Below are 26,537 nucleotides of genomic sequence, written 5' to 3'. Positions count from 1 at the left end.
TTGCATAACAAAAACAATAGCATACAAAAAAATGAGGAATACAGTGCATACAGTTTTTTTCAAATCAAAAGAACAAATCAATAGAGGATAAAAACAAAAAAATAAATAAATAAGATGACAGGGGATATATAATTTACAAGAAATTTGCTTAAGAAAATACTTGCACACATCCTTATAGCTGTTCATTTTTAATGTCATTTGGAGTTTCAATATATCGCTTAAGATCAATTTTAAACAAATAAATATTAGGTTTATCATTGGACTATTTTTGTTTGTGTACATGGTACTTCCCATATAGAATCATAAAATTAATAAACACATTTTTCTTCAAGTTTTATTATTATTATTATTATTATTATTATTATTATTATTATTATTGTGTCAAAGAAATATGTTTACAAGAAAACAGAATTATTATTTTTAAAGTTTAAACATAATGTAAGAAATTTAACTTTAAACCCAAACATTTGGGTATATGTTCATTCAAAAAACAATTCCTCCTCTAATACATTTAATTGCATGCATACTCCATGTCTCTTAACATTTTTTACAACTTGTTTCACTAAATAATTTAAATAAATTAGTTTATTTGTTACTTTTTAACTTTATTGGTGAAAAAATAAATTTAATAATAACTTCTCAAAAAAAAAAGGAATTCCAAAAAGGTTTGCATTTAAGCAACCATGTGGTTCTGCATAACTTTTAATGTAAAAAATGATACATTTATTGTCTATAAATTTCACATCATTGATACTTAACAGAATAGCATGTAAAAGATTGGTAAAAGATTCATTGGTAAAAGATTCAGATAACAGCTGAACACGTCCACTAGGAATTGCCTCAAATACTATTGCAAATTCTTTAGCATTTTTGGGGTATATCTTGTAATAAATAAGAAATTCACAATTATTAAAAAGTTATCCATTACTTCTGAATAACCGTTTCTTTGAAAACATAATAATCACAGGTCCAACGCACTCACGCACTGCAAAAAGAATCCCAAAAACGCGTGTTATATGCGGACTTGGCAACTCTAGACAGTCAAGACTGCTCCACCAATGAGCTACAGTGCAATGGCATGAGCCAATCACGTGCTCCACCCCTTGACCAAAGCTCCGCCCAGTCTCTTTCATTCACAGTGCGATACGGATATATTATCATTTATATTCTTAACAGCAAAAGTGAAAGACAAAGCTTATGATAAATTGAAAAAGAGTGGCCAGAGGGACACTTCATAAGCTTATCTCGTATTCGTTTATCGTTTAAATTACAGTTTACATTTGAAGTACATCAACATGGAGAATGGCCAGGGGAGCACAGGGGACAGTCGTCTGGATCAAGCTGTCACGCAGTGGCTTCAGTATGACAAGGTAAAAGCAAACACACACTGCCGTCAAGCTTTAAATATGCGAAATCTATACTAACGTGTGGTGCTGAAACCTAAGTCAAGAGTGTGGTACTAAAAACTAGGTTTAAATGTTCTTTATAAGTGACTAATTAGCTGACAGCTCAGTTATGGAACCACTGGAGCATACATACTGTCTTTATATTGTGATTATCAACTAAAACAGTAAAGAGTAACGTTAGTAGAATCATATTCTTGATGCTTTAAGTTTACAGGAAGTGTTCTTACTCGTAGATTACTCAACATTATGCAATCTGAACTTACAGTCTACTTAATGATATGCCAAAAGGCTATAGTTTCTATATGAAAACATTTATTTTCTCAGATCTTGCTCAACTTTGTCCAGGATAATTTTCCAAAATTCTATCTATCTATCTATCTATCTATCTATCTATCTATCTATCTATCTATCTATCTATCTATCTATCTATCTATCTATCTATCTATCTATCTATCTATCTATCTATCTATCTATCTATCTATCTATCTATCTATCTATCTATCTATCTATCTATCTATCTATCTATCTATCTATCTATCTATCTATCTATCTATCTATCTATCTATCTATCTATCTATCTATCTATCTATCTATCTATCTATCTATCTATCTATCTATCTATCTATCTATCTATCTATCTATCTATCTATCTATCTATCTATCTATCTATCTATCTATCTATCTATCTATCTATCTATCTATCTATCTATCTATCTATCTATCTATCTATCTATCTATCTATCTATCTATCTATCTATCTATCTATCTATCTATCTATCTATCTATCTATCTATCTATCTATCTATCTATCTATCTATCTATCTATCTATCTATCTATCTATCTATCTATCTATCTATCTATCTATCTATCTATCTATCTATCTATCTATCTATCTATCTATCTATCTATCTATCTATCTATCATTTTGAAATAAATATTTCCTAACTTGTATTTAAAAGAAATTATTCTGAAATATGTTTACAACTGTTTTTATTTCAAAGGAAGCAAACCTGAATTTTGATATCCTGAAATCAATCTATTTTGCTGATTTGGTTTTTCAGTGAACATTTTTAGATTTAGCCATATTAAAATCACTGACCTGTGATTGCAAACCTAGCTGTTTTTCCAAAATTGTAATACTTGTTTTAAGAACAAGCCCTCAATTCATTTCGAGATCAGCATTAGAGATAATAAAGATCTAATTTGTCATTTCTCATCCAGAATGTTTTAGTACTACTATCGGGTAAATGTGGCTTATGCATTTGCTACGGTCACATGACCTGCATGAAAAGAACAAGCACTATGTTCCAATAACAAAGAACGGATAAACAAACTCTTTCTAGTCTTTCCTAGACAAAAAAAGGTCAGCATACTGTATCATTTAATACACTGATGATGATGTCCATTAACTAACTATTCATTTCTTGTCGGCTTAGTCCCTTTATTAATCCGGGGTCGCCACAGTGGAATGAACCGCCAACTTATGCAGCATGTTTTTTATGCAGCGGATGCCCTTCCAGCAGCAACCCATCTTTGGGAAACATCCACACTCATTCACACTCATACATTACGGACAGTTTAGCTCACCCAATTCACCTGTACCGCATGTCTTTGCGAACGCAGGGAGAACATGCAAACTCCACATAGAAACGCCAACTGACCCAGCCGAGGCTCTAACCCGTGACCTTCTTGCTGTGAGGCAACAGCATTAACTACTGCGTTACAGCCTCGCCTCCATTAACTAACTATTAGAATATATATTTCTTGTATAATGTGTTGATTGAGAATAACACACATCTAATGTGTCAATGGATGGTTTCAGAAATGTACTTACAATGCATATTAGTTTAGTTTAATTACAGTAATTAAAGTCATGTGCTTAACTGGGTCACAAGATACTTATTTAATGAGTTTATCCAGAAGTGGATAGTTGCTGATTAGGTAAAACTGTGCAAGTATAACGGTATGATTTATTTTTGTATATAGTGGCTGTGTTGTCACCAAAATTCTCACATTGATTTGTGTGCTACACGAGTCAAAACAAAAGTCTCTGCAGTTAGTTATGGATTAGACTCAGAGTTCTTGAATTTGAATCCTCACATGTTCTCACTTATCAGGAAAGTGAAGGCATATTGTCCCTCACATGGTGAATACACACACACACACACATGCACAGCTATCTTTTTGGAGTCTTCCCATAGATGTAATGAATTTCATATTGTACAAATTGTATATTCTATCCTCATACCCCTAAAACCAACCCTTACAGAAAAATCAGTAATTTTACATTTTCAAAATACTTTATTCCGTGTGAATAAAGAGTTATTATGAGTATTATAAGATGTTTTCCTCATGGGAATGAAAAAAATGTCCCCAGAAGGTCAAAAATGATTAGTGTTACTATACTTGTGGATTTCTATACTTTTAAATTCGCTCCCCACAACATAAGTAATGCAAAACACACTATTATTAAATTTCAATAAATATCAAATTATTATCTCCTCTGTATATTTTTTTAAAGAAATATTTTTTCAACACATTTCTAAACCTAATAGTTTTCTACTTTCTAATAATTGACTTCTTTAATCTTTGCCATGATGACAACATTATATTTTACTAGATATTTTTCAAGGTACTAGTGTCCAGTTTAAAGTGAAATTTAAAAGCTTAACTACGTTAATTATGTTAACAAGGTGGTGTCATGATTAGCTGTGATCCAGCAGTTGCAGATCACTGGAGAACAACAAATTCCATCATCAACCTCACACACACACACACACACACACACACACACACACACACACACACACACACACACACACACACACACACACACACACACACACACACACACACACACACACACACACACACACACACATTCTTGTACTGTATGAAGGTTTTACAAACATCATGAGCAGAGCACGCTGACTAGATCTCCATAAGCATAATGTATTTTATACTATAAAAAATGCTCATTATATAGCCCTAGCCTACCAATACTCTCAAACCCAACTCTCACAGGAAACCTTTTTTTTTATTTTGAAGGTTTTTAAGCATTTAGAATTTTCAAGGACACAACAGAGCATGTCCTCATAAATCACATTAATGCACTACAACTAGGTCATACCAATGTCATTATACAATTATGTCCTTGTAAACCACATAAACAAGTACACACACACACACACACACACAAGCACACACTAATTAAAATCAATGTGCCTAAAGCAGACCCGCAGCCAGCCTATTAAAAATGGTGGTTCTTATTTCTCAAAAAGTGGATCTTTTTGCAGTTATTCTCCCAAATTTCTATTAAATTATGAGGTTCAAATACTGTGACATTTTAAGCTCTAATATTTACTGCATTAGCTTGTCAGAGAGTGATCATATTCATATTTTGATGCAACAAAAATATTTGCTACAATTTTGTTAAAATGCTTACCATAGTATTTTACCACAAAGTGTTTATTTCGAAATATGCATTAAAACTGTAATTTATTACGGTTTTATAAATAATGTTATGAGCTTAGAACTTTAAATTAAACATTTTGAACAAAGAAATTAAAAAAATACTTATTTTTAAAAAATACAAAATTGTCATCATGCATCATTAACAAAAACAATTAATATGTTATTCAATACGTTAAATATATTCAATATGTTATTAACTATTAATAACTTATTAAAAACCAACTTAAAAAACATGTAAGTAAAGCCTGTAAGTAAAAGCCTGTAAGTAAAAAATAAACTGACCAGCTTAATTCCTCAGTCACAATTTGTAAATTTGAATAATTTCAAATTAAATTAGTACTAAAGCCTTCTTCTACCAGTTATTTCCACAATATATGATGGAGTACTGTCAAAAATGGGACAAATGAGTTCATATAGGGAACAAATTCTTTCTAACCACCTGAAACCCTCCTGGCTACATGCCTGTAAACACATAAAGACAAGTTTCTTACCCAGTTTACACTGTATTGCCAATAACATGTCATCAATACATACATTTTCATGTCTTCATTCATCCATTAATTAATTAATTCATTCATTCATTTTCTTTTGGGCTTAGTCCCTTTATTAATTTGGGGTCGCCACAGCGGAATGAACTGCCAACTTATCCAGCATATCGCAGCAGATCCATACACTTTCATTCACACTCATACACTACGCACAAGTTAGCCTACCCAATTCTCCTGTACCGCATGTCTACCGCATTAGACTTGTGGGAGAAACCGGAGCACCCGGAGAAAACCCACACTAACGCAGGGAGAACACACAAACTCCACACAGAAACGGCAACTGACTCAGCAGAGGCTCGAACCCGCGACCTTCTTGCTGTGAGGCAACAGCACTACCTACTGTGTCGCCCATTTTCATGTCTTTTTGTGTATAATTTCATGAGTCACATAATTTGTTGAATTAAACAACCTTTTTATGTGTGTTTGCAGAATCCAAAGACGGCTGCTGCTGTGCGGTCAATGGTTAAGGATGGAGCCTTGTCAGAGCTGCAGAAGTGTTTCGGGGCTCGTATGGAGTTTGGAACCGCAGGACTGAGAGCTGCCATGGGACCAGGAGTGTCCTGCATGAATGACCTCACTATCATACAAACCACGCAGGTGATGTACTGAAAACAAGGGATATCTTATCAAACTTTTCAGAGATAGTCAAAACTGCACTGAGGGTTGGTACAAATCGAACATATTTGCCCTCATTAAAGGGACAGCTCACTCTAAAATGGAAGTATGCTGTTCATTTACACACTCTCAGGCCATTCAAAATGTAGGTTTTTTTTGTAAAACATTAAAGAAGATTTTTAGCTGAAAGTGTGGTTTTTGATGATTTATAAAATGCAAGTCACAGAGTAGGCCCCCCCCCCCCCAACGCATGCTGGCTGGATAAGTGATTTTGTGATTCAAGAGGATATGACAGTTTTTTTATCATTAATATAATTTATTTTTATTTATTTATTTATTATTATTATTATTATTAATTATTTTTTTATTTTGTTCATTTATTTATTTTTTTTGTGTTAGGATGCATCTCTTTGTATATTCCCTCTTTTGGATGTTGCCAAGCCTCTCATGTTAAATGACAACATATGGACTGAACAAATATGGTACACTCTGTTTTCTCACTGTCAACTCAGGAACTCTGAAATGATATATATTTTTATGTTTTTTTATTGATTTATTTTTCCTTTTTCTTTAGGGTTAATGTTATGCTTTAAATTGTAAATGCCAAAATCTCGATAAACAAATATAAAAAAGTAAAATAAAATGCAAGTCAAAGACAATCAGCAAGCGGCGATCGTTATTCTTTTCGTAATGTGACGCAGTTGCTAGATAAACGTAATTTTAAATGAGCAAACAGTGGGTGTGGTTTGTTCTTTCTACCGTGGGCTGAAGGGATTGTAAAGTAGGTATTTCCTTCAGAAAGATCGGGAAAGGGGTTTTAGTTATTACAACCTAACAGGCTTCTCCTGCTCACCATTTCTGTTTGTTGTCAAAACTGAGAGTTGGAGCAGCATTATCCACACCCATTACCTTAAAACATCATCTGATAAATGAAATGAAAACAAAAAGGAAGTGCATTTTCAGATTTCAATTAAAGATTAGAAGGGCAAACATTTTTTTTACTTAATTACATGCACAGATGAATCATTCACCACAAAACTAGCAATGTGAGCTAACAAAATCATATGGTTATTTTTGATTTTTTGGGGACTATAATGTTTTAATATATAGTTTCATTTGTTTTGGGTGAAAAATCCCTTTAAAGTCAGGATATTTATTTTGTGAATAGATGCTGCTCTTTTTGTGAACAAATTGTTAAAGTTTCACTTTTTTTGTTTGACCTCAATAATGTCAGAACTTGATTTTTTAATAAAAGCAGAAGAAAATATATTTTTAGAGCAACTGAAAGGAGTAGTTCAGTCCAAATATTAAAAAGTGGTATTCATTTATCTTAAGGATTCTCTTAATGAAACTAAAAATAATAAATAATCTATTTCACTTTTAAAGCTAAATCTTTTCCTGAATTGGCTGCTTAATAGCTCCATGATTGCGGAAAGTAACAGAAGAAACAGAAAGTAATGTTATATATAATTTATAGGTACAATTTATACTTCTAGGTATTTATTGGGGACCCCCAGATTTCCTGGGACTCCAAGTAAAGGCTTACCTTGCTGATTGGTTAAATCTCCCCCTGCTTATTCAATCTATTTAAGTCAGGTTTACTGTCAAATTTTAATGTTGAAGAAAAAAAAAACACTTTCGATACTAGCAAATGTTTAGCAAAGAATAATCAGCATAATTTGCAATTAAAGGCATTCTTCATAAATGTCAGTTTTCACATTATCCCAATGAGTTTTATATCAAAACATTTAAATTATGGATTCTCTTTTGCTTCTGGTAGGGTTTTTGCGCATACCTGGAGGAGTGTTTTGTGGATCTGAAGCAGAGGGGTGTAGTTATCGGGTTTGATGCTCGTGCTCACCCTCCCAGCGGCGGCAGTAGTAAAAGATTCGCCTGTCTTGCTGCTTGTGTTCTGATGAGCCGAGGCGTCCCAGTCCACCTCTTCAGTGACATCACACCTACTCCATATGTGGTATGTATGAACTTCCTATACTCACAGAGTAAAAAAATCAGATGTAGTGCTCTTTTTAATATGTTAGAGCCTTTACCCTGTGGTAAAGTATAATACATTATAGTATAGTTTATAGTAGTATAGCTGCACGATATTGAAAAAATCTGACATTGCGATATTTAGATTTTCTGCGATATACATTGCAACATGAATACAAATTCAAAAGATAGATTGGGTAGCTCTTTTTGGAATCCATTCATTAAGTATGATTGATCGGGATGATTCTTTATTGAAGAGAATCATGTATAAAATTTAATAGTAAATTACACACAGGAAATGGGTGTTAATTTTTCTTTTCTCACCTCCAGCAAGAGTATGGGCCCTATCATTCACCCGGCACAATAAAGTGCAAGACGTGTTTGGTGCTATTTGTTGCTATTTTCAGACCAGTGCAACCCTAAATTTGATGTTTTGCACTACGTTGTTTAAATAGCTAATCTATTTGAGCCACTTTGTGGACTTGTGGGTGTGCTGGTCTAAAAAGGAGGTGTGTTAAGGCACATTGTTGGCCCTGTTGCTATTCTAAGGAACTGAAAAAGACCGTATTATTGACCAACTAAAAGCTGGTCTAAAGTCCAGCACAGAGCGCGTTAATTATGCGCCTGTGCAGGTCCAAAACGTGTAAACATTGCTTACTACACACAGGATGTACAACAATACACAAATATCTTTACATATGAAAAATAAATAAAGGATTGAAATGTTACAAAAATGACAATGTTCTACATAAATATAAAAACCATTATCTCCATGCCTTCTTAATGTTGGCGGGCTTTTTCAGTTTATTTATGACAATATGCCTTTGTGTAATGTTATTATTATTATGATTATTATCATTTATTATATGCATATTTATATTTGTTTTAATAAAAACTAGTTTAGATTTGTTCACCTGTTGGGTTTTGGAGAAGTATGCGTCACCATATGGGGCATAAGAATAGGACACGTGTTTAGATTTTTTCACACTTCTGTATTTTTGTTTATTTATTTGTTTGCTGAAAATTAGAACTGAATTTAGAAATAGTTTTGAAACAAATCTTTGCCCTTAAACTAAATTAAATACATAGGCTGATGGATGTCTTCAGTGAACTGAGTTTCCACCATTTCCTTAACCACGAATGTAAAGGAGTAAAGTAAAGAGTAAAGGTAAAGAGAAAGTAAAGAGGCCGAATGGAGGAGGCTCGTTCTTTATCCTTTTGCTGCAGATGGTCTGTTTAATTGCTTTCTCGCTATAGTGAAGCATTCAGTTTTTCCACTTACAATGTCCTCCATATAAATAGTAAATGTGCAACGCGTCTGACTCTTAAAGAGAACGGGAGATGAGTCTCTAATTGGTTTAATGCAGGTAATGCTCAAAACACACCCATAATATATTAAGAGAATAAGCATAAGCCTGTTAGACCATACGCCAGGGCACAAAGCACATTTTTCCATCTTTAAAATGGCAAAAGCAGATTCAGACATGTCCTTAATGCTTTTGCGCCATGTGCTTTAGACTTTGCGCCTTTGTGCTTGGAACACATTCAAACACATGAAGTAGTAGCAGTGTGCACTTTTTTATTATTTAATACAACTTACAAAGACTACAAAAAAAACAAAGAGAAACTAAACACATTGTGAGACTGTTGCATACGAGACTACAGGGGTTCATGAAGATTCTTCACCAATCATCAACTTTTTTTTTTTTTTGGGTTCCCATGAGTCCACGAACATGCTTTTGCTCATTCTCTTATCACTCTCGCAACCTTTCCCTTTGAGCCCTCAAACAGCTTTCTCTCACTGTGTGTGTCCTCTGGCCCAAATAGTTTTGGTCACAGTTATGTAATAAAATGCTTCTTATGATTTAAAATGTTTCTTATGATTTGTAATTGAAAACCTCGCAGTATTATTCATCTTTCCAAATATGTTATTTGAGGATTTTTGTGGAATCTAAATGTCATATTCTCAGTTTTCAGCAAAGTGCGGGTCTGGGTACAAATTTTGTCCCAGTCAGAGCACTGCCACAACATAATCTTGTTCGTATGCTTGAAGCACTTTTTTGTTTTACCATGCTTTTTTAGGTAGTGCTCCTTTCAAAAATGGCTCGATCCATTATTGCTTATTCTCTTCTCAGAACGCCAACATTAAATAAATCAAAACTATTCATAGTACATCGTAATTTTGAAGAAATTAATTCTTGATTGTTGCTGGTTTTCCTTTTTGGGAAAAGGTAAAATTTGTAGTTTTTTACTTTTGATCATTAGTTGGCACCTTTAACCCATTAGGTAGGTTTATACAAAAAGCTTTCTGGAGGTTATATGTAGTTCTATGGAGTAAAACAACTAATTACTGTATAGTGTGTGTAAGTGTAAATACAGTCACTATGTTGAGCTGAGGTGCTTATTTTGATTTTCTCACCCTGATATAAGTGTGCAAAGGTATCTCTTACACTGTCACACACACAGAGACACACACTATACTCCATATAGCTCCATATAGAAGCCAAAAACTAAGCTTTTTTGCACTGCAATTGATGATCAACACCAAAAATTACAAATTTGACCTCTTCCCAACAGGGCAAACCCCCAACAATCAAGAAGACATAATAATATGGTGTCATGGATTTGCAATCAAAAAATGTCATCACAATTGAAGTCAAGGGGGTAAAACCAGCCCCTAACCTAATGAAAGGGTGGTAAATTTGCCAATTTGGTTGAATTTTTTAAAACCATATTCCAGCAAATATGATCAAGAAGTTGAAATATTTGTTACAAAGTCAAGCCACGTTAAGAAAGCAATAATACCGCAAAGAAGTAACTTCACTATGTTTCAATTGACTTTGTATTCCTGATTGCCCTAGGTGGTTTCATGTTGATAAAACTCTACCGATAAAGAAAAGTGGTGGTTTTATATGTTTGATTTATTTTAGTTTGATTACACTGTTAAAATGTCAGATTTATTTATTGCAACAGTAAAACATGGATGATCACTTTCTGAAGCTGTAGTAAAGCTTTCTTTTCCATGAAATAATATGAAACATAGAGTTAAAGTTGGATTTATTTATTATCTCCTCTGTATTTTTTTTACAGAAATATTTTTTCAACACATTTCTAAACATGATGACAGTTTTCTAATTTTTAATAACTGATTTTTCTTTATCTTCGCCATGATGACAACATAATATTTTACTAGATATTTTCAAGGTACTAGTGTCCAGCTTAAAGTGAAATTTAAAAGCTTAACTAGTTTAATTATCTGGTGTCATGATCAGCTGTGATCCAGCAGTTGCAGATCACTGGAGAACCACAAATTTCATCATCACACACACACACACACACACACACACACACACACACACACACACACACACACACACACACACACACACACACACACACACACACACACACACACACACACACACACACACACACACACACACACACACACACACACACACACACACACACACACACACACACACCAGTGCCAGTTTTCTAATTGCACACACACAGCTGGAAGCTCATCATAGACTGATTATCAGGACTATAAATACACCTCACATTCACACACACAGTGTTGAGTCTTGTTTACCTGTAACAATACCAAGCGTTTCCTAGTCCAGTCTTGCCATGCTTCTGGATCCTTATTTTTGTTCTTTATTTATTCTGTTTGCTGCCTTCACTGACCTCTGCCTGTGACCATGAGTATGCTTTTGGAGTACTCTCATGAAACCTTTTGTTCCTGTTGACCATTGCTTGCCTGACCAAGCTGTAAATAAACTGCGGACCCTTGACTCTGTTGTTCCCCGACTCCCTTTTTACAGATGGGTTTGCGTAATTAGGCAAATCATTCCATAATGATGGTTTGTTCTGTAGACAATTGACAAAAAATATGGCAAAAGGGGGGTAATAATTTTGACCTTAAAATGTTTTTTAAAAATTAAAAACTGCTTTTATTCCAGACAAAATAAAGCAAATAATAAGAAAAATATAATAGTAAATACTGGGAAAAATTCCTTGCTCTGTTACACATCATTTGGGAAATGTTAGCAAAAGGAAAAAAAATTATTTTGATAATTTTGACTTGAACTGTATGTTGGTTACATGATTTTTAACCGATATGTGAAAATACAGTATTGCATATTGAATATTGCATTATATAGCATGCATACTATGTATCACATTTACTTCAATCTCAACAACCTAATAAAACAGATAACCGCTTCAACTGCAACAATTTTTAATATATAATACTATTTTACTGTAATTTTTACCAAAGACATAAACATACAGACCCCAAAACCTTACCCCTAAAATCAAACTGTAATGCAAAAAATGACCACGTCTTCTCTTTTCCTCTATTTCTTTTAGCCTTTTGCTGTGTCGCATCTTGGACTGTGTGCTGGTATCATGGTAACAGCCTCCCATAATCCCAAACAAGATAACGGATACAAGGTAGCATCCAACCCTCACTTAAATCTGATGTTTAATTTGGAAGACTAGATTTTCTAACATTTTAATTGGAGAAATTTGACATTTATCGGGTGTTTATGTGTTTAAGGTGTACTGGGCAAACGGAGCTCAGATCATTCCTCCTCATGATAAGGGCATCGCTGCAGCTATAGAACAAAACCTTGAGCCCTGGCCTGAATCCTGGGACACAGATGAGGGTCTTCGGAGTTCACTGCTTAATGACCCATATCAGGACATACACAGAGAATACTGTCAAACCATCCAGCAGCACTGCTTTCACAGGTACACTCATTGCATGTAAACAAGTTAAACAAGCCACTTGGGAAAAAAAAAAAAAAATTAAATATATATATAAATATAAATATATATATATATATATATATATATATATATATATATATATATATATATATATATATATATATATATATATATATATATATATATAGAGGTGGGCATAGACTAATTTTTTTATCTAGATTAATCTCGGAATTAATCTAGATTAAAATGGCTCATTTAAAATCTTTCAAAGACATTCAGATTATGTTTGCTACTCAAATTATAAGTCTTTGGGAACTGGTTTCTCAAGCCAGGTGGCGCATCAGACAAGGGCTCATCTCCTGTTTCCAAAATGCTTCACAGACAGCTTGAGAAACTGTTCTACTATGATAATTGGTGATGAAAATATATTGGATTTATGTATGGATATATATTAGTGACATTACTGAAGTAAACACCTCAACATTGTAAAATGTGGAAGTTTTTTTCTTTCCAGTTGGCGTGCGTTATTAAATTCTATAACACTCTCACCAGTCCTTACTCCTTATCTGCGTCTAATACCCCAGTTTGTCACGAAGGCATGAATGAAATGTTCATAAGTTAAAGGGAAACTGTCGAACTGCAGTTAAAGTTTGATTTGATTCAGAAGGGCACTTTTTTGTCAGACGGCTCACCGATCAGGTATACATACTCTCTAAAATATCAAGGTGTAAGTCATCATAGCTTGCGTACAATAGACCTAGCTTCCAAACCAACTTTGAGAATATATTAACGGTGATTTTTTTTTATCGCGCGATGAGAGTCTCGCGTTAACACAGCACGTTATCGCAGATAATGGTCCACCACTAACATAAACTCAATATAAGAAACAGGGAAAGAGATTGCTTGGAATAATACAATTTGGGTTTGGGTATTAACATTAACCCAGTATTTGTTGCTTCTGTTTTTTCTGTTTTTTTATTTTAATATTTTTGATATTTACTTTATGTTATTTGCTTAATGATTTTATTGTTTATGGATCAATCTTTGCATTGTATGATGTTAGTTGTTTTGTTGTTTTTTGTGAGGTTTTAATGAATTCAGAAAGTACATTTTTTTGATAAGTAATGCATTTTCACTTTTGACTAATTATTGTTCGGTGTCATTTCATTGCAGGGTTTTTGCTTTTGGAATTCATATATTAAAAAAAACTCAACCTAAAAACTTTTATATAACCTTCAATCTGTTTGCTTAATTAATAGAATATGTTTTAAACACTCCAGAAGGACCCAAAGTATGAATCACTGGTCCCTTTCTTAATTAAAGATTGTTTTTACGAAGCTGCTAGTTCAAATTATTCAGACAGCTTTTAAATGGAAGAAATCAGGCTTTACTTTACGTTTCATTGATTGTATTTAATTAGCAATAAAATCATTGTGTCGGTTTGCAATGGCAATACATCACTATTTAGAGCAAGGCAGGGACCCAAAATCATTCTGCTTAGGGCCCCCAAATGTACCTTGCCGGCCCTGAGATTATGGGATGGTTTTTATAAGTTGTTTACATTTTAGGACTTTTTATTTAAAAATTAAATGTTACACACATACTGTTTGCTATGGAATACAAAAACTTTGAAGGTTAATATCTCAAAATCATTCGGAACGCAGAAAGAACCTTATAATTCCAAGATGAAGTTTTGTTTTTAAGTGTTGTAGGTTTATTTGAAAGTAGAGATTTTAAGTTTTATGTGAATCTACCTCTCATGTGTATGAGGCAAGTATTTGCTGAGGTTCCTGTGTGTTTGCTGACCTTCAGAGGGTTCATAACAACTGCAGAAACCGGGTGAGATCTGAGTGGACCTGCATGATTTGTATGGATGTTATGATGTTACACAGAGCTCCCCCCAGTGGAGAACCATAGAATTTTCAAAACGTTTTGAAACGGTAATAATGATAACACAACTTCTGTCCTAACAGGGAGCTGAATAGGAATACAGCAGTGAAGATTGTACACACATCAGTTCATGGAGTGGGACATATTTTTGTCCAGGCTGCTTTTAAGGCCTTTGATCTTCAGCCTCCATATGCCGTGGAAGAACAGAAAGATCCTGATCCGGAGTTCCCTACCGTCAAATACCCAAACCCTGAGGAGGGAGAGGGAGTCCTGGTACAGTACACTGACACAAACACACAGTCTGCATTATTCAAATTGCCTTTTGATCTGAAAAAGTGACATTTAGTCTTATATTACACAGAAAAAATGCCTTTTTGGATCAACTTAAATAAATTACTTCAACTTACGCTTAAAAAGAATAATGTTTTTCCAACGTGTTTATTACTGAAAACCACAATAAATTAAGTGGAAACTATTTCATTCATGCTGTTGTATCAAGCTGAAATAATTGGTTTAAATTTTCACTTTTTACAGTGTATGTAAGTGATCACCAAACTTGTTCCTGGAGGGCCGGTGTCCTGCAGAGTTTAGCTCCAACCCTAATCAAACACACCTGAACAAGCTAATCAAGGTCTTACTAGATATAATTAAAAGATCCAGGCAGGTGTGTTGAGGCAAGTTGGAGCTAAACCCTGCAGGGACACCGGCCCTCCAGGACCAGGATTGGTGAACCCTGGTGTATGTAATGGCAAATGAATCTATATTTGTTTGTGTATGTAGACGCTGTCCTTCGCGCTTGCAGATAAAGAAGGAGCAAGTGTTATTCTGGCGAATGACCCTGATGCTGACAGACTAGCTATTGCAGAGAAACAGGAGAGGTCAGTGTTGTTTAGCATTTTGTGTTGCTTTTCATTCAGCATGTCAGATTATAAACGGCTGTAATTCTCTGTAGTGGGAAGTGGAGAGTTTTCTCTGGGAATGAATTAGGTGCTTTACTCGGCTGGTGGATTTTCCAATGCTGGAAGCAGCAGAAAGTGGAAGGAAAAGGCTCCATTAAGGACGTCTACATGCTATCCAGCACAGTCTCCTCAAAAATCCTCAGAGCCATCGCAGTGAAAGAAGGCTTTCACTTTGAGGTAGGTTTCATTGTTTGCCTGTGAAAAGTAATAAAATGAATGATTCTTCAGTTGTGTGGGTTCTCTAACTCAGTGGTGTCCATCGTTTTTTAAACTCAAGGCACCTCTTTGTTCAGGAGAATATTAAATTTAGACTAATAAAATATATGATGCCATTTTTATGTTTTAAGCATGGCATTTAAATGGGCTCTATTAATTCTTTAATACTGAACTCTTTCAAATGCCTTGATTGTAGTTTTCTTTTGTAGACTGTGGTTTTACACTTCAAATTAGCCTGATTCCTAAGCAGCAGACACAAAAATAGGTTGTTTTTGCTTCCACTCAAAAAGGGAATTTAAATTTAAAGCATGAAATGATAAACAGGTTTTTAGGTATTTAAAGTTGAGGCATTCTGGACATTCTCAGGGCTTTTGGGATTTTGCATCTTGTAAAGCTGTTAATTTCATCAATGAATGCTAGGATGAAAACTATTTGTTGCTAATGGCCAGAAACTTGACAGGTCTGCTGTACCAATAGTGTGACTCAAAAAGTACAGTGTGAATTTTTACAAAATAATGATAATAATCTACAGTAGTTTAATCATCATATAGTAAAGATTTCTGAAAAAGAATGGGAATTCTTTGGTATTTTTAACTGACTGTTTGCGTGTTGACCTTCTGCATATCTCTCGTGCAGGAGACTCTTACAGGCTTTAAATGGATGGGAAACCGAGCCAGAGAGTTGATGGACCAAGGAAAGACTGTTCTGTTTGCCTTTGAAGAAGCTATTGGTAAACATGGCTCACATCTACACTACAAATCACTAGACATGCATTTCTGTGAAATTCAGACACATTAAAACACGTTAAAACAAGCACCCGTGTTAACAAATTAGACAGACTTAGAAAACGGTTACACCGTGCATGCTGAGTGAGTAATAAAGCCATTTTCCATTATGCAAACATGTATTCGCTCAGAATGAGAGACATTGGATTAGCTTTTATAAAACACGTCTTGTCCTGTGTTGTTTTAACGAATGCCATTACAATCTTGCCATCACAGTCAAACGAAAGTGTTTAATTAATGATTTAGAGTTCCATTTGATTTAGAGAATTTTGTTATTTAGAAATCGAATGTTCTTTTTACCCCAACGCAATTTAATAGGGCACTATAATGGCTAAAGAACTTAATTCTTATATTTGCTTAATATTTGCAGCCTAGGCTACTTTTCACCATGTATTGTAGAGATCTTTTCTAAAACATACAGTATAGTGTGAAAGCATGTTTATTACTAAGGAAACCAAAACAAACAAACAGAATTATATTAATTGAACACATCACATCATATACAGTACCTTTGCATAAGGTACACATATAGTACCAGGGGCGTTGCTAGACCCCATTTACTGGGGCACGTGCCCCAGTAAAATGATCCAGTGCCCCAGTAAATGCGTTGAGATATGAATTACTTTATATTCAAGTGTATTTATTAGCTGTTTTTATTATTTTATTCATTTTTTTATTAATTTATTAAGAGGGGTAATCCCAGAAAAAAACATTATTCTCTATGTGCAGCTGGACCAACACTGATGAAAGAAATATTTTAATCTAAAAGCAAACTGATGCTTAAACTAAAGTTTAAATAATGTGATGGTGATCTAAACATGGCTTCTGGTTGATTTTTTGTACAAAGCAAAAGGAGGGATGACGAGTGAGGAAGGTAAGACTTAATAAGTCTTATTCTCAGCCATGTGTCAAGTCTAAGACAACAAATAATTTTAAAACATTTTTTTGTATTCTTTAGTATTGTCTATGGAATTTAATTTAATATTTGTGCAAAAGATTTCTTCAATGATCAGTGCCCCAGTACAGCTGTCACGCTTTGTGAAGGGGAAAGGAGCGAGGACTCAGGTGCAGAACCAAATGGGGTTTTATTAATAGTAAAAATAAATTAAACAGCAAAATAACCTACCCTGAGGGGTAAAACATTAATAAAACAAACAAACAAGCAAGATTGGGCAGGCTGGCAGGAATCAGGGCTGGCAGGGATCAGGACTGAAACAAACAGGGCTGGAACACTCAGGACAAGGCAACATATGATGACAAACTGGCACAGGACAGAATACATGAGGATATTATAAGCAGAAGTAAATTAGCACTCAGAGACACACACAATGACAGAAAACAAGTGCTCCACCTGAGAAGAGTCGAGCCGAGCACAACAGGACAGGACAGAGCTAGTGTCCGGACTCCAAAACAAGAATTGCCACCAAAACAAGAATTTACAAGACCAGAGTGGCAGAACCCTTACAACTGCTTTATGTATGGCAACGCCCCTGTACAGTACCATCTAGTATTGTGAAAAGGCAAAGATGAGAATTGCGTGTTGATGTTTTAGCTGACAAAGTCTTTGGTTAACAAGCGCTAAGCTGTCAACAGTTGTAGGCGCATTTACTGCTGCAGCGGCGATGGAGAGAACAGCGGCAGAGGGGGCCATTTAGTGGTTTATAGACAAGTAATATTACTTCAAATCTATTCTGAATGTGACTGGCAACCAGTGTAAAGACCTGAGGACAGGTGTGATGTGCTTTAATTTTCTGGTCGGAATCCCGGCAGCAGCATTCTGTATGAGCTGTAACTCTCTTGACTGTCTTTTTGGGAAGGCCAGTGAGGGGGACATTACAGTAATCCACCCTGCTGCTGATAAAATCATGAACAAGTCCTCACTGGAAACAAAGCATCTATTTTTTTATATATATTATTTATTATATTTTTGAGTCAATAGTATTTTATAGTTATTATCAAATTAATCAAAATAAATCAAGAAAAAACTATCGAAATAAGAGCTTTGAAATCAGAATCAAGTACATTCGAATCCATACAAGCTCTACAAGAGACTTACTGAAAATCATAATTTTGCTTATGAGTAAGACACCTTTTCCCAAATTATAACGCTGTACTCCTTTAGTGTGTGTTGTGAGTTATCTGGGATGAAATGTTCTGCTATATAAACGACACACGGCTCTCTGTCCTAGCTAGGATTCTATATAATATGATACGTATTAGAAGTATCACTGTGATTCAGTAAAGTCTTGTGCATCACAATATCACAATAGTACTGCACTTCATACTACACCAAACAAACTGTCCTCAGTATGAATGTGTTCTATAAATACACAGTCCAGTGGCGCAAGCATAAGAAACCTTTAATGTGTGTGTTTATTTCATTTTGTAGGTTACATGTGTTCTCCTGCAGTTTTGGACAAAGATGGTGTGAGTGCAGCTGCCATCGCTGGTGAATTCATCTCTTACCTGGCATCTAAAAACATAACTCTGTCCCATCAACTGAGATCCATTTATGAAGAGTATGTCACTAAAAATGCATCACATACATCTCTTATAATATTCTTAATATTCTTAATATTGAATACTGGATAATCTTAATATTAATCATAAATCTGTGCTTTCAGGTACGGTTACCACATTACCAAGAACTCCTACTTCATCTGTCACAACCAAGACACCATTAAAAAGTTGTTTGAGCGCCTCCGAAACTACGGAGTGGACAACTCGTACCCTAAAGAGTGTGGAGGTTTTGCCATCAGTGCAGTGAGAGACCTTACAACTGGATACGACAGCAACCAGCCCAACAACAAGGCCGTGTGTAGCTCATAATGATTGCAGAATTTTTTTGGTAGATAAGCCTATTTGTGTCTTATATGTGTGTTTCTGTAATTGCAGGTTCTGCCCACTAGTAAGAGCAGTCAGATGATTACCTTCAGTTTTGCTAATGGTGGTGTGGCTACAATGAGGACCAGTGGAACGGAGCCTAAGATCAAATACTACACTGAACTCTGCGCTGCACCAGGAAACAGGTTTCAAAAGGCTTCATCAGTTCACACTGTTAAGCTGGGTTCACATCAAATGTGAACTTAAGTGTTTGTGTTAGTACATATAATGCAAGTCAATACAAATGCTTGAACAGAAGGGAGGGGTTTGGATGCAGAACTGGGGCAGTCCAATCTGAGCTGCATTCAATGCTTTTTATTCAAACTAACCCCACCCCTAACCCTTCCCGTCACATTGATGTCACTCACTCCATTGAGTGCATTGTGTCCAGTGCCGGCGCGTCCATGGACCTAGGCGGCCGCCTATGGCAGCAGAATAGAGAGGGCGGCGTCTGCGACACTACCCTCACCACCCGCGCCCTCATATATATCCACATCTAGTTCGGTAGAATAGAGAGGGCGACGTCCGCAACACTACCGTCACCACCCGCTCCCTCAGTTATATTTGCGTCTAGGGCGGCAGAATAGAGAGGGCGGCATCCGCTACACTACCCTCACCATCCGCTCTCAGCTATATCCGCATCTAGGGCGGTAGAATAGAGAGGGCGGCATCCGCGACACTACCCTCACCACCCGCTCCCTCAGTTATATCTGCATCTAGGGCGGCAGAATAGAGAGGGCGGCATCCGCGACACTACCCTCACCACCCGCTCCCTCAGTTATATCTGCATCTAGGGCGGCAGAATAGAGAGGGCGGCATCTACGACACTACCCTCACCACCCGCTCCCTCAGTTATATCTGCATCTAGGGCGGCAGAATAGAGAGGTCGGCGTCTGCGACACTACCCTCACCATCACCATCCGCGCCCTCGGTTATATACGCGTCTAGTGTGGTAGAATAGAAAGGGTGGCATCCGCGACACTACCCTCACCATCCGTGCCCTCAGTTATATCCGCATCTAGGCGGCAGAATAGAGAGGGCGGCGTCCGCGACAGCCCCCCTCCCCTTTCATTTTAGGGTTGAGGGCGGCGGGACCGTCCTTTGCCTAGAGCGGCAGTTCAGTTTGCTCCGCCCCTGATTGTGTCTGACATTGCTTCGCTGAGTAATGCAATCTCAGCTTGCATCATAAAGGCTGCATCCAGATACTATTGGAGCAGAGGCTAATTTCCACAAGGTGGCATGAATGACGTACAGTATAACGCATGATGTAAAATTCACCTCAATTGCATCTTCCATGCAAGTTAAAAAAGTATATAATTTAATGCAATCTCTAGTGGCTAATTTGTTGAGTTCAAATGAATTTGTATAATAATATTCTTACATTTTAGTACAATTTGCCCATATCCCATTCATGGTTTGGTTTAGACACTCTTCTTTTTAAAAATGGTAAAATTTTGTGTGATTGAAATCATATATATTTGTACAAATTAGCAACTTTTCTGAAAATAGTTTAAGATGTTGCGTTTCGTTGTGAGATTGGGCTGGATAATTTGTGTTTAAAAACATCCTGTGAGTAATCTAGGGCAGGGGTTCCCAAACTTTTCAGGCCGCGACCCCCAAAATGACAATGCCAGTGACTCGTGACCCCCAATATCCTCTGAGGTGGTTATAAATACAGAAACCTTGCATGCAATGGCACACACACAAACCAGTGGACCCAAGTTTATTCTTCTTTAAATTTTTTTTTATGTATAAGAGCTGTAAATGGACCACAAAGTTTAACCAGGTGTTATGAAATTTGCTGCATCTGACGCTATTGCTTTGTCTGTAATACAATGCAATTACCTCAGGGGTTGCAATCCAATAGAAGTAGTAACTATAGGCTACTAGTTACTATATATGGTATAAACGACTGTTTTTTTCTCTTCTGAAGGTTATGGATAAAATATGGTAATTCTTATGGTTTAATAAAAATAAATAGATTTTTGGAAACCACCAGGCGACCCCCCTTTATTGTCCCGCGACCCCCACTTCGAGAACCGTTGATCTAGGGTAATCTAGGTTACGCAGTGCTTTGCATCTGGTGTGAACCCATCAGAACTATTTTTGTTTTTATTAATATTATTATTAACAATAAATGCAAAGACAAAAGGCAGTAGATGAGTAGTTTAGTTTGACCAGTTCAGTTTTTATTTGGACACTCAGGATTGCCTTTATCACAGTCAGTTTTGCTGTTTTTCTAATCACAGAATTGTTTTGCTACACTTTTATGGTATTACCTCAGTAATAGTATTTTTCTTATTTTTTATGCATAAAATATGTTTAATAAAATTATTAAATGTAAACTTTTTAATAGAAATATCTATTTCATATAAATTGTATTAGTTATAGGAGCGAAACGGTGGTGCAGTAGGTAGTGCTGTCGCCTCACAGCAATAAGGTCACTGGTTCGAGTCTCGGGTGGGTCAGTTGGTGATTGTGTGGAGTTTGCATGTTCTCACCGCGTTTGTGTGGGTTTCCTCTGGGTGCTCCGGTTTCTCCCACTGTCCACAGTCCAAAGACATGCAGTACAGGTGAATTGGGTAGGGTAAAATGTCCATAGTGTATGAGTGTGAATGAGTGTGTATGGATGTTTCCCATGGGTTGCGGCTAAAAGGACATCCGCTGCGTAAAACATATACTGGATAAGTTGGTGGTTCATTCTGCTGTGGTGATCCCAGATTATTAAAGGGACTAAGCCGAAAAGAAAATTAATGAATGAATGTATTAGTTATATTCTTATATTAGTTCTTATCACTAGTAATGTAGAAATTTTATTGTTAATGCATTAACCAGATTTTTTCTATATGATACCATGATTATTAGTATTCAATATGACGATATTATGGTAATATTACAAATGTATTACTTTAGTCACAATAGATATCATTCATTCATTAATTTCTTTTCTTTTCAGCTTAGTCCTTTTATTAATCTGGGGTCACCACAGCGAAATGATCCGCCAACTTATCCAGCATATTTTCTATGCAGCAGATGCCCTTCCAGCTGTAACCCATCTCTTGGAAACTTCCATACACACTTATATTTTACGGACAATTTAGCCTACCCAATTCACCTGTACCGCATGTCTTTGGTGAATTGGGTAGGCTAAATTGTCTGTAGTATATGAGTGTGAATGAGTGTGTATGGATGTTTGCCAGTGATGGGTTGCAGCTGGAAGGGCATCCGTTGCATAAAAAATATGCTGGATAAGTAGGCGGTTCATTCCGCTGTGGCGACCGCGGATTAATAAAGGGACTAAGTCGAAAAGAAAACGAATGAACGAATTAATAATGATAATATGTAAAGCAATTGCCTTAGTTTAATATTGATATTAATTATAAAAATCAATAAAATGATTATTATTTTTAATAATAATCTTATTATTATTATTATTATTATTATTATTAATCTTATTATTATTATTATTATTATTATTATTATTATTATTATTATTAATCTTATTATTATTATTATTATTAATATTATTATTATTATTATTATTAATATTATTATTATTATTATTATTATTATTATTAATATTATTATTATTAATATTATTATTATTATTATTATTTTTGTTTCCTCATAAAGGACAGAAAAATATCCATAGCCGGTCACTTGCCTTAATATGCAACACAAGCCTTCATTGTGTGATAAACAATGGTCAGTAGTAACCCTATAGAAATTCTCAATGTTATTTTACATTTAAGGTATTCTGTGTTTACAGAACATTTGCATACATTATACACAATATACACTTACACTCGTAGGAACACTTTGGTAGTGTATTCATCATTACCGTAAAGAGATAATCCTACTCTTGGCATTTGTTAAATAATTGAAATAGCTCACAAGTAGAATTTGATTAGTATAATCATGCTTTCTGTCTTTATCTCTAGTGATCTCAACCAGTTGACAAAGGAGTTGGATAACCTGGTTGATGCCATCGTGGAGCACTTCTACCAACCTGAGAAAAACGGCCTGACTCCCCGACCAGAGTGAGAGATACCACAATACGCCACTACCGGGATGTTCTTAACTAATTCTGCTCTTAGTCTTAAACAACCACACATAACCAGTTTTATCACATGGGTCTTAATCTATGCAGGTTTCCTATGCACTTTTATCTGCTTTTAATGCAGGAAACGCAGATCAAATCTGGTGCCACATGAACATAACCGTTGCCTTTTTCATTTACTGGTTCATTTCACCACTTCTCAGTTTTATAATCTATGATATTATGTTATATATATATATATATACGAGCAATTATTTTTATTTGCCTTTTTTGACGTTTAGTAGTGAACTATGAATGTACTAATTAACAGAGTTTGAATTAATTTAAAGGTTATTTACCTTAGCAGATATTTTAGGTGATTGACACAAATATTTTCATATTGCAGGAGTACAAGACAGTGTCTAGTTACTGTTCGATTAAGACCAAATAACCTCACAAATCAGAATGCCAGCTATAGATTAGCTATGTTCAAGTCTAGAATTAAACCAAAAATCATTTAAAAGGAATGAGAGAGACCTTTACCTGGGACAAAAAGACTGATACCGATTTTAAGCTTGCCAAGTTTATATGATTCCATTGCTTCCTCATTCCACCATCTGTATTTAGTGACCTTTAGTTGTGTAATTTATGAAATGTGAGGTGTTTGTAAATGTTTGTCAACATTTTGAGATTGGGAACAAGTTTGTAATGTTTTATTCTCTCCTCCCCATTCCAGCACATGAGTTGTTTTCTTAAAAGCATAAGTGCTTGACCAAGTAGATTTCTGGCAATTAAGTAACTTGTTTTGAAACATCAAATAGCCATTGCATTGAGATTAATGCTGTATTACCAGCACAATGGGCTATATGCACACAGACTTTTAATTTTCAACCAGGCAGCCCAAGGGCTTCCGGTGAACTGTCTTTCCATAACGTTTAAGATCTGATTTCTTTAAAAATCAGCGATATTCACTGCCTGTTAGATATACGATATGAAGTGAGTCTCAGATCGGACAAGTAGCACTGCATTAATATATATTTCCCCACCATGTTTTTAAAATATAACAAGTATTTTCAATGGAATTTCTGCGCTAGCTTGTTGCCACAGACAGCTCTAGCTGTCTTTTATCTCCTTTTACGCTTCAACAACTAAATGAAAGCGAAGTTTATTTAACTGAATGTAATGTAATTACATTACAACATCGATGCTGTAAAAACAATCTTGTGAAATTGAAAATAGTCACATTAAGCTTTCACCGGAAGTTTATCATTGGCTTTAAAACTCTAGCTGTGCATAGAGCCTATTGTTCACTAGTTATGAATTCATGTTATTTTATGTAAAGCTGACCAGTCAGTCCACCATCTTTTTCATGTAAACAGATTTAATATGTTTCGGGTGCTATTTAGTTTAACATTTTAATCACAAAGTTGTTTAACCCCCTGTTTTAAATGAATAAACTGCAAGTGGTCACCACAGAGTGCTCGTCTGTGCAAAAGAGGGATTGGGTGTCTTATCTGTTCAAAGCCAGTAAAGGGTTTTGTGGATCTTTTACATATTTGAAGACTTCAGATGCAATTGAGTTTTGATCTAAAATAAGCCTTTTTTCTGCCTGCTGTGTTTATGTTCAGTTATTTCACTTTAAAAGCAATAAAATGAACCTATTCTTTTGCCTAAAAAGTGAAATTGCTGAACCTACACATAGGATGCTCAAAAAAGTGCTTAGTTCAGAAGAAACATTTAGATGGCACATGGAGGTTTTTGCATCTGAACTCCTAATTTCATCAGTCAAAAGTATAAAAAAAGAGATTCGTTGATGTGATGAAGTGATTAGTGATTTAGTCAAAAACGTTACCAAAAAAGTTAGGACACTCGATACTTCTAAAGCAGTTAGTTGAGTAAATGTTCACTGTAAAAAATGCAGTTCCACACAATTCATTTATGTTGTCCCTACACAGAACGATTGTTATTGTAACAATTTTAAGTGGATTGAATATAAAACTATTAAATTTTCCAAACAAATCTCCAGAATAGTTTTGTTTTAGCTAATTTTAAATAAGTAGTTGGAACAAGCAGAAAAAAAAACATTTTTGATAGTATATGTGTGTAATTAGAAAGAGAAAGTAAAGTCAACCTAAAGATTTTAGGGTTACAATTATTCCTGTTTTAAAGTACAAAAAATTTTAAACCTGAGAGTAGAAACGATGAATGAAGGCACACTTACGGCTGGCTAACACTTATTGAAAACTCAACTGTATTGCTACAGGACATGTACTGTACACTCCAAAAATAACTCATTGGATAAACATAATTTAATTGTGGGCAGGTGACCATTCAATTAATTTGTTTAGCATCAAAAAAATAAATTATTAAAGAAATTTAAAAAAACTATTAAATGCAATTGAGTTGGTCCAAAATGATTTTATCAAATAAAAGTTAAAATACATTTGTATTTTATTTACTTTAAGCTCACAGGTCTGATAGTATTATGTGTGTCTATTATGTGTCATACATTTCGAAGTCTCTTGAAGTTATCCTAAATTAACTAAAGGAAACATTTTTAAGCATATTTCATGAGTTACATATACAGCTGATTAAGACTGATCTCAGAACTAATTTAAGGACAGTTATTGCTCACTGAGCAAAGCTACAAACTTCATTTTTTGCTATTTTTTCTGTCTACATCCAAAGCATGGGTGCTTCTGCAAGGTGGTAATCTCAAAACTCAAAGCATTACATGTAAATCGTCAAACTAAAGTGAAGATTAAACCCTAACAAGTATTTCTATTAACTTTAATCACCTAAGATTACTTGTATTGTCAATGTTTTTCTCTCTTAATTCAATCCTAAGCAAAGCATTCTGGGAACTACAAATCCCCTAACCAGGTAGCTGGACCAACACAATTGCTTCATGTTGTTCCAACAAAAAACGTTTGAGTTAACTTAATTTAATTACAAAAATTGTATTGTTTCAGCCCATTTTAAACAGGTATTTTAA

The 26,537-nt window shown here is 35.0% G+C and overlaps 1 protein-coding gene across 1 annotated transcript; it reads left to right on the top strand.

Moving 5' to 3' along the window:
* Positions 1-1,168: 1,168 nt before the first annotated feature.
* pgm2 (phosphoglucomutase 2) lies at positions 1,169-25,015 on the top strand. Its single transcript, NM_212886.1, is given in 13 exon segments — positions 1,169-1,370; positions 5,859-6,026; positions 7,825-8,016; positions 12,408-12,491; positions 12,598-12,791; positions 14,744-14,933; positions 15,441-15,538; positions 15,613-15,796; positions 16,472-16,565; positions 19,010-19,139; positions 19,245-19,434; positions 19,516-19,649; positions 23,445-25,015. Coding segments are annotated over 13 exon segments (1,836 nt in total). The 5' UTR covers positions 1,169-1,295; the 3' UTR covers positions 23,548-25,015.
* The last annotated feature ends 1,522 nt before the right edge of the window (positions 25,016-26,537 follow it).

The sequence above is a fragment of the Danio rerio genome, chromosome 1 (genome assembly GCF_052040795.2).
Source record: "Danio rerio strain M-AB ecotype USA chromosome 1, GRCz13ab, whole genome shotgun sequence".
In the NCBI taxonomy this organism is placed as follows: domain Eukaryota; kingdom Metazoa; phylum Chordata; class Actinopteri; order Cypriniformes; family Danionidae; genus Danio; species Danio rerio.
This window is presented reverse-complemented; position numbering and strand designations above follow the sequence as displayed.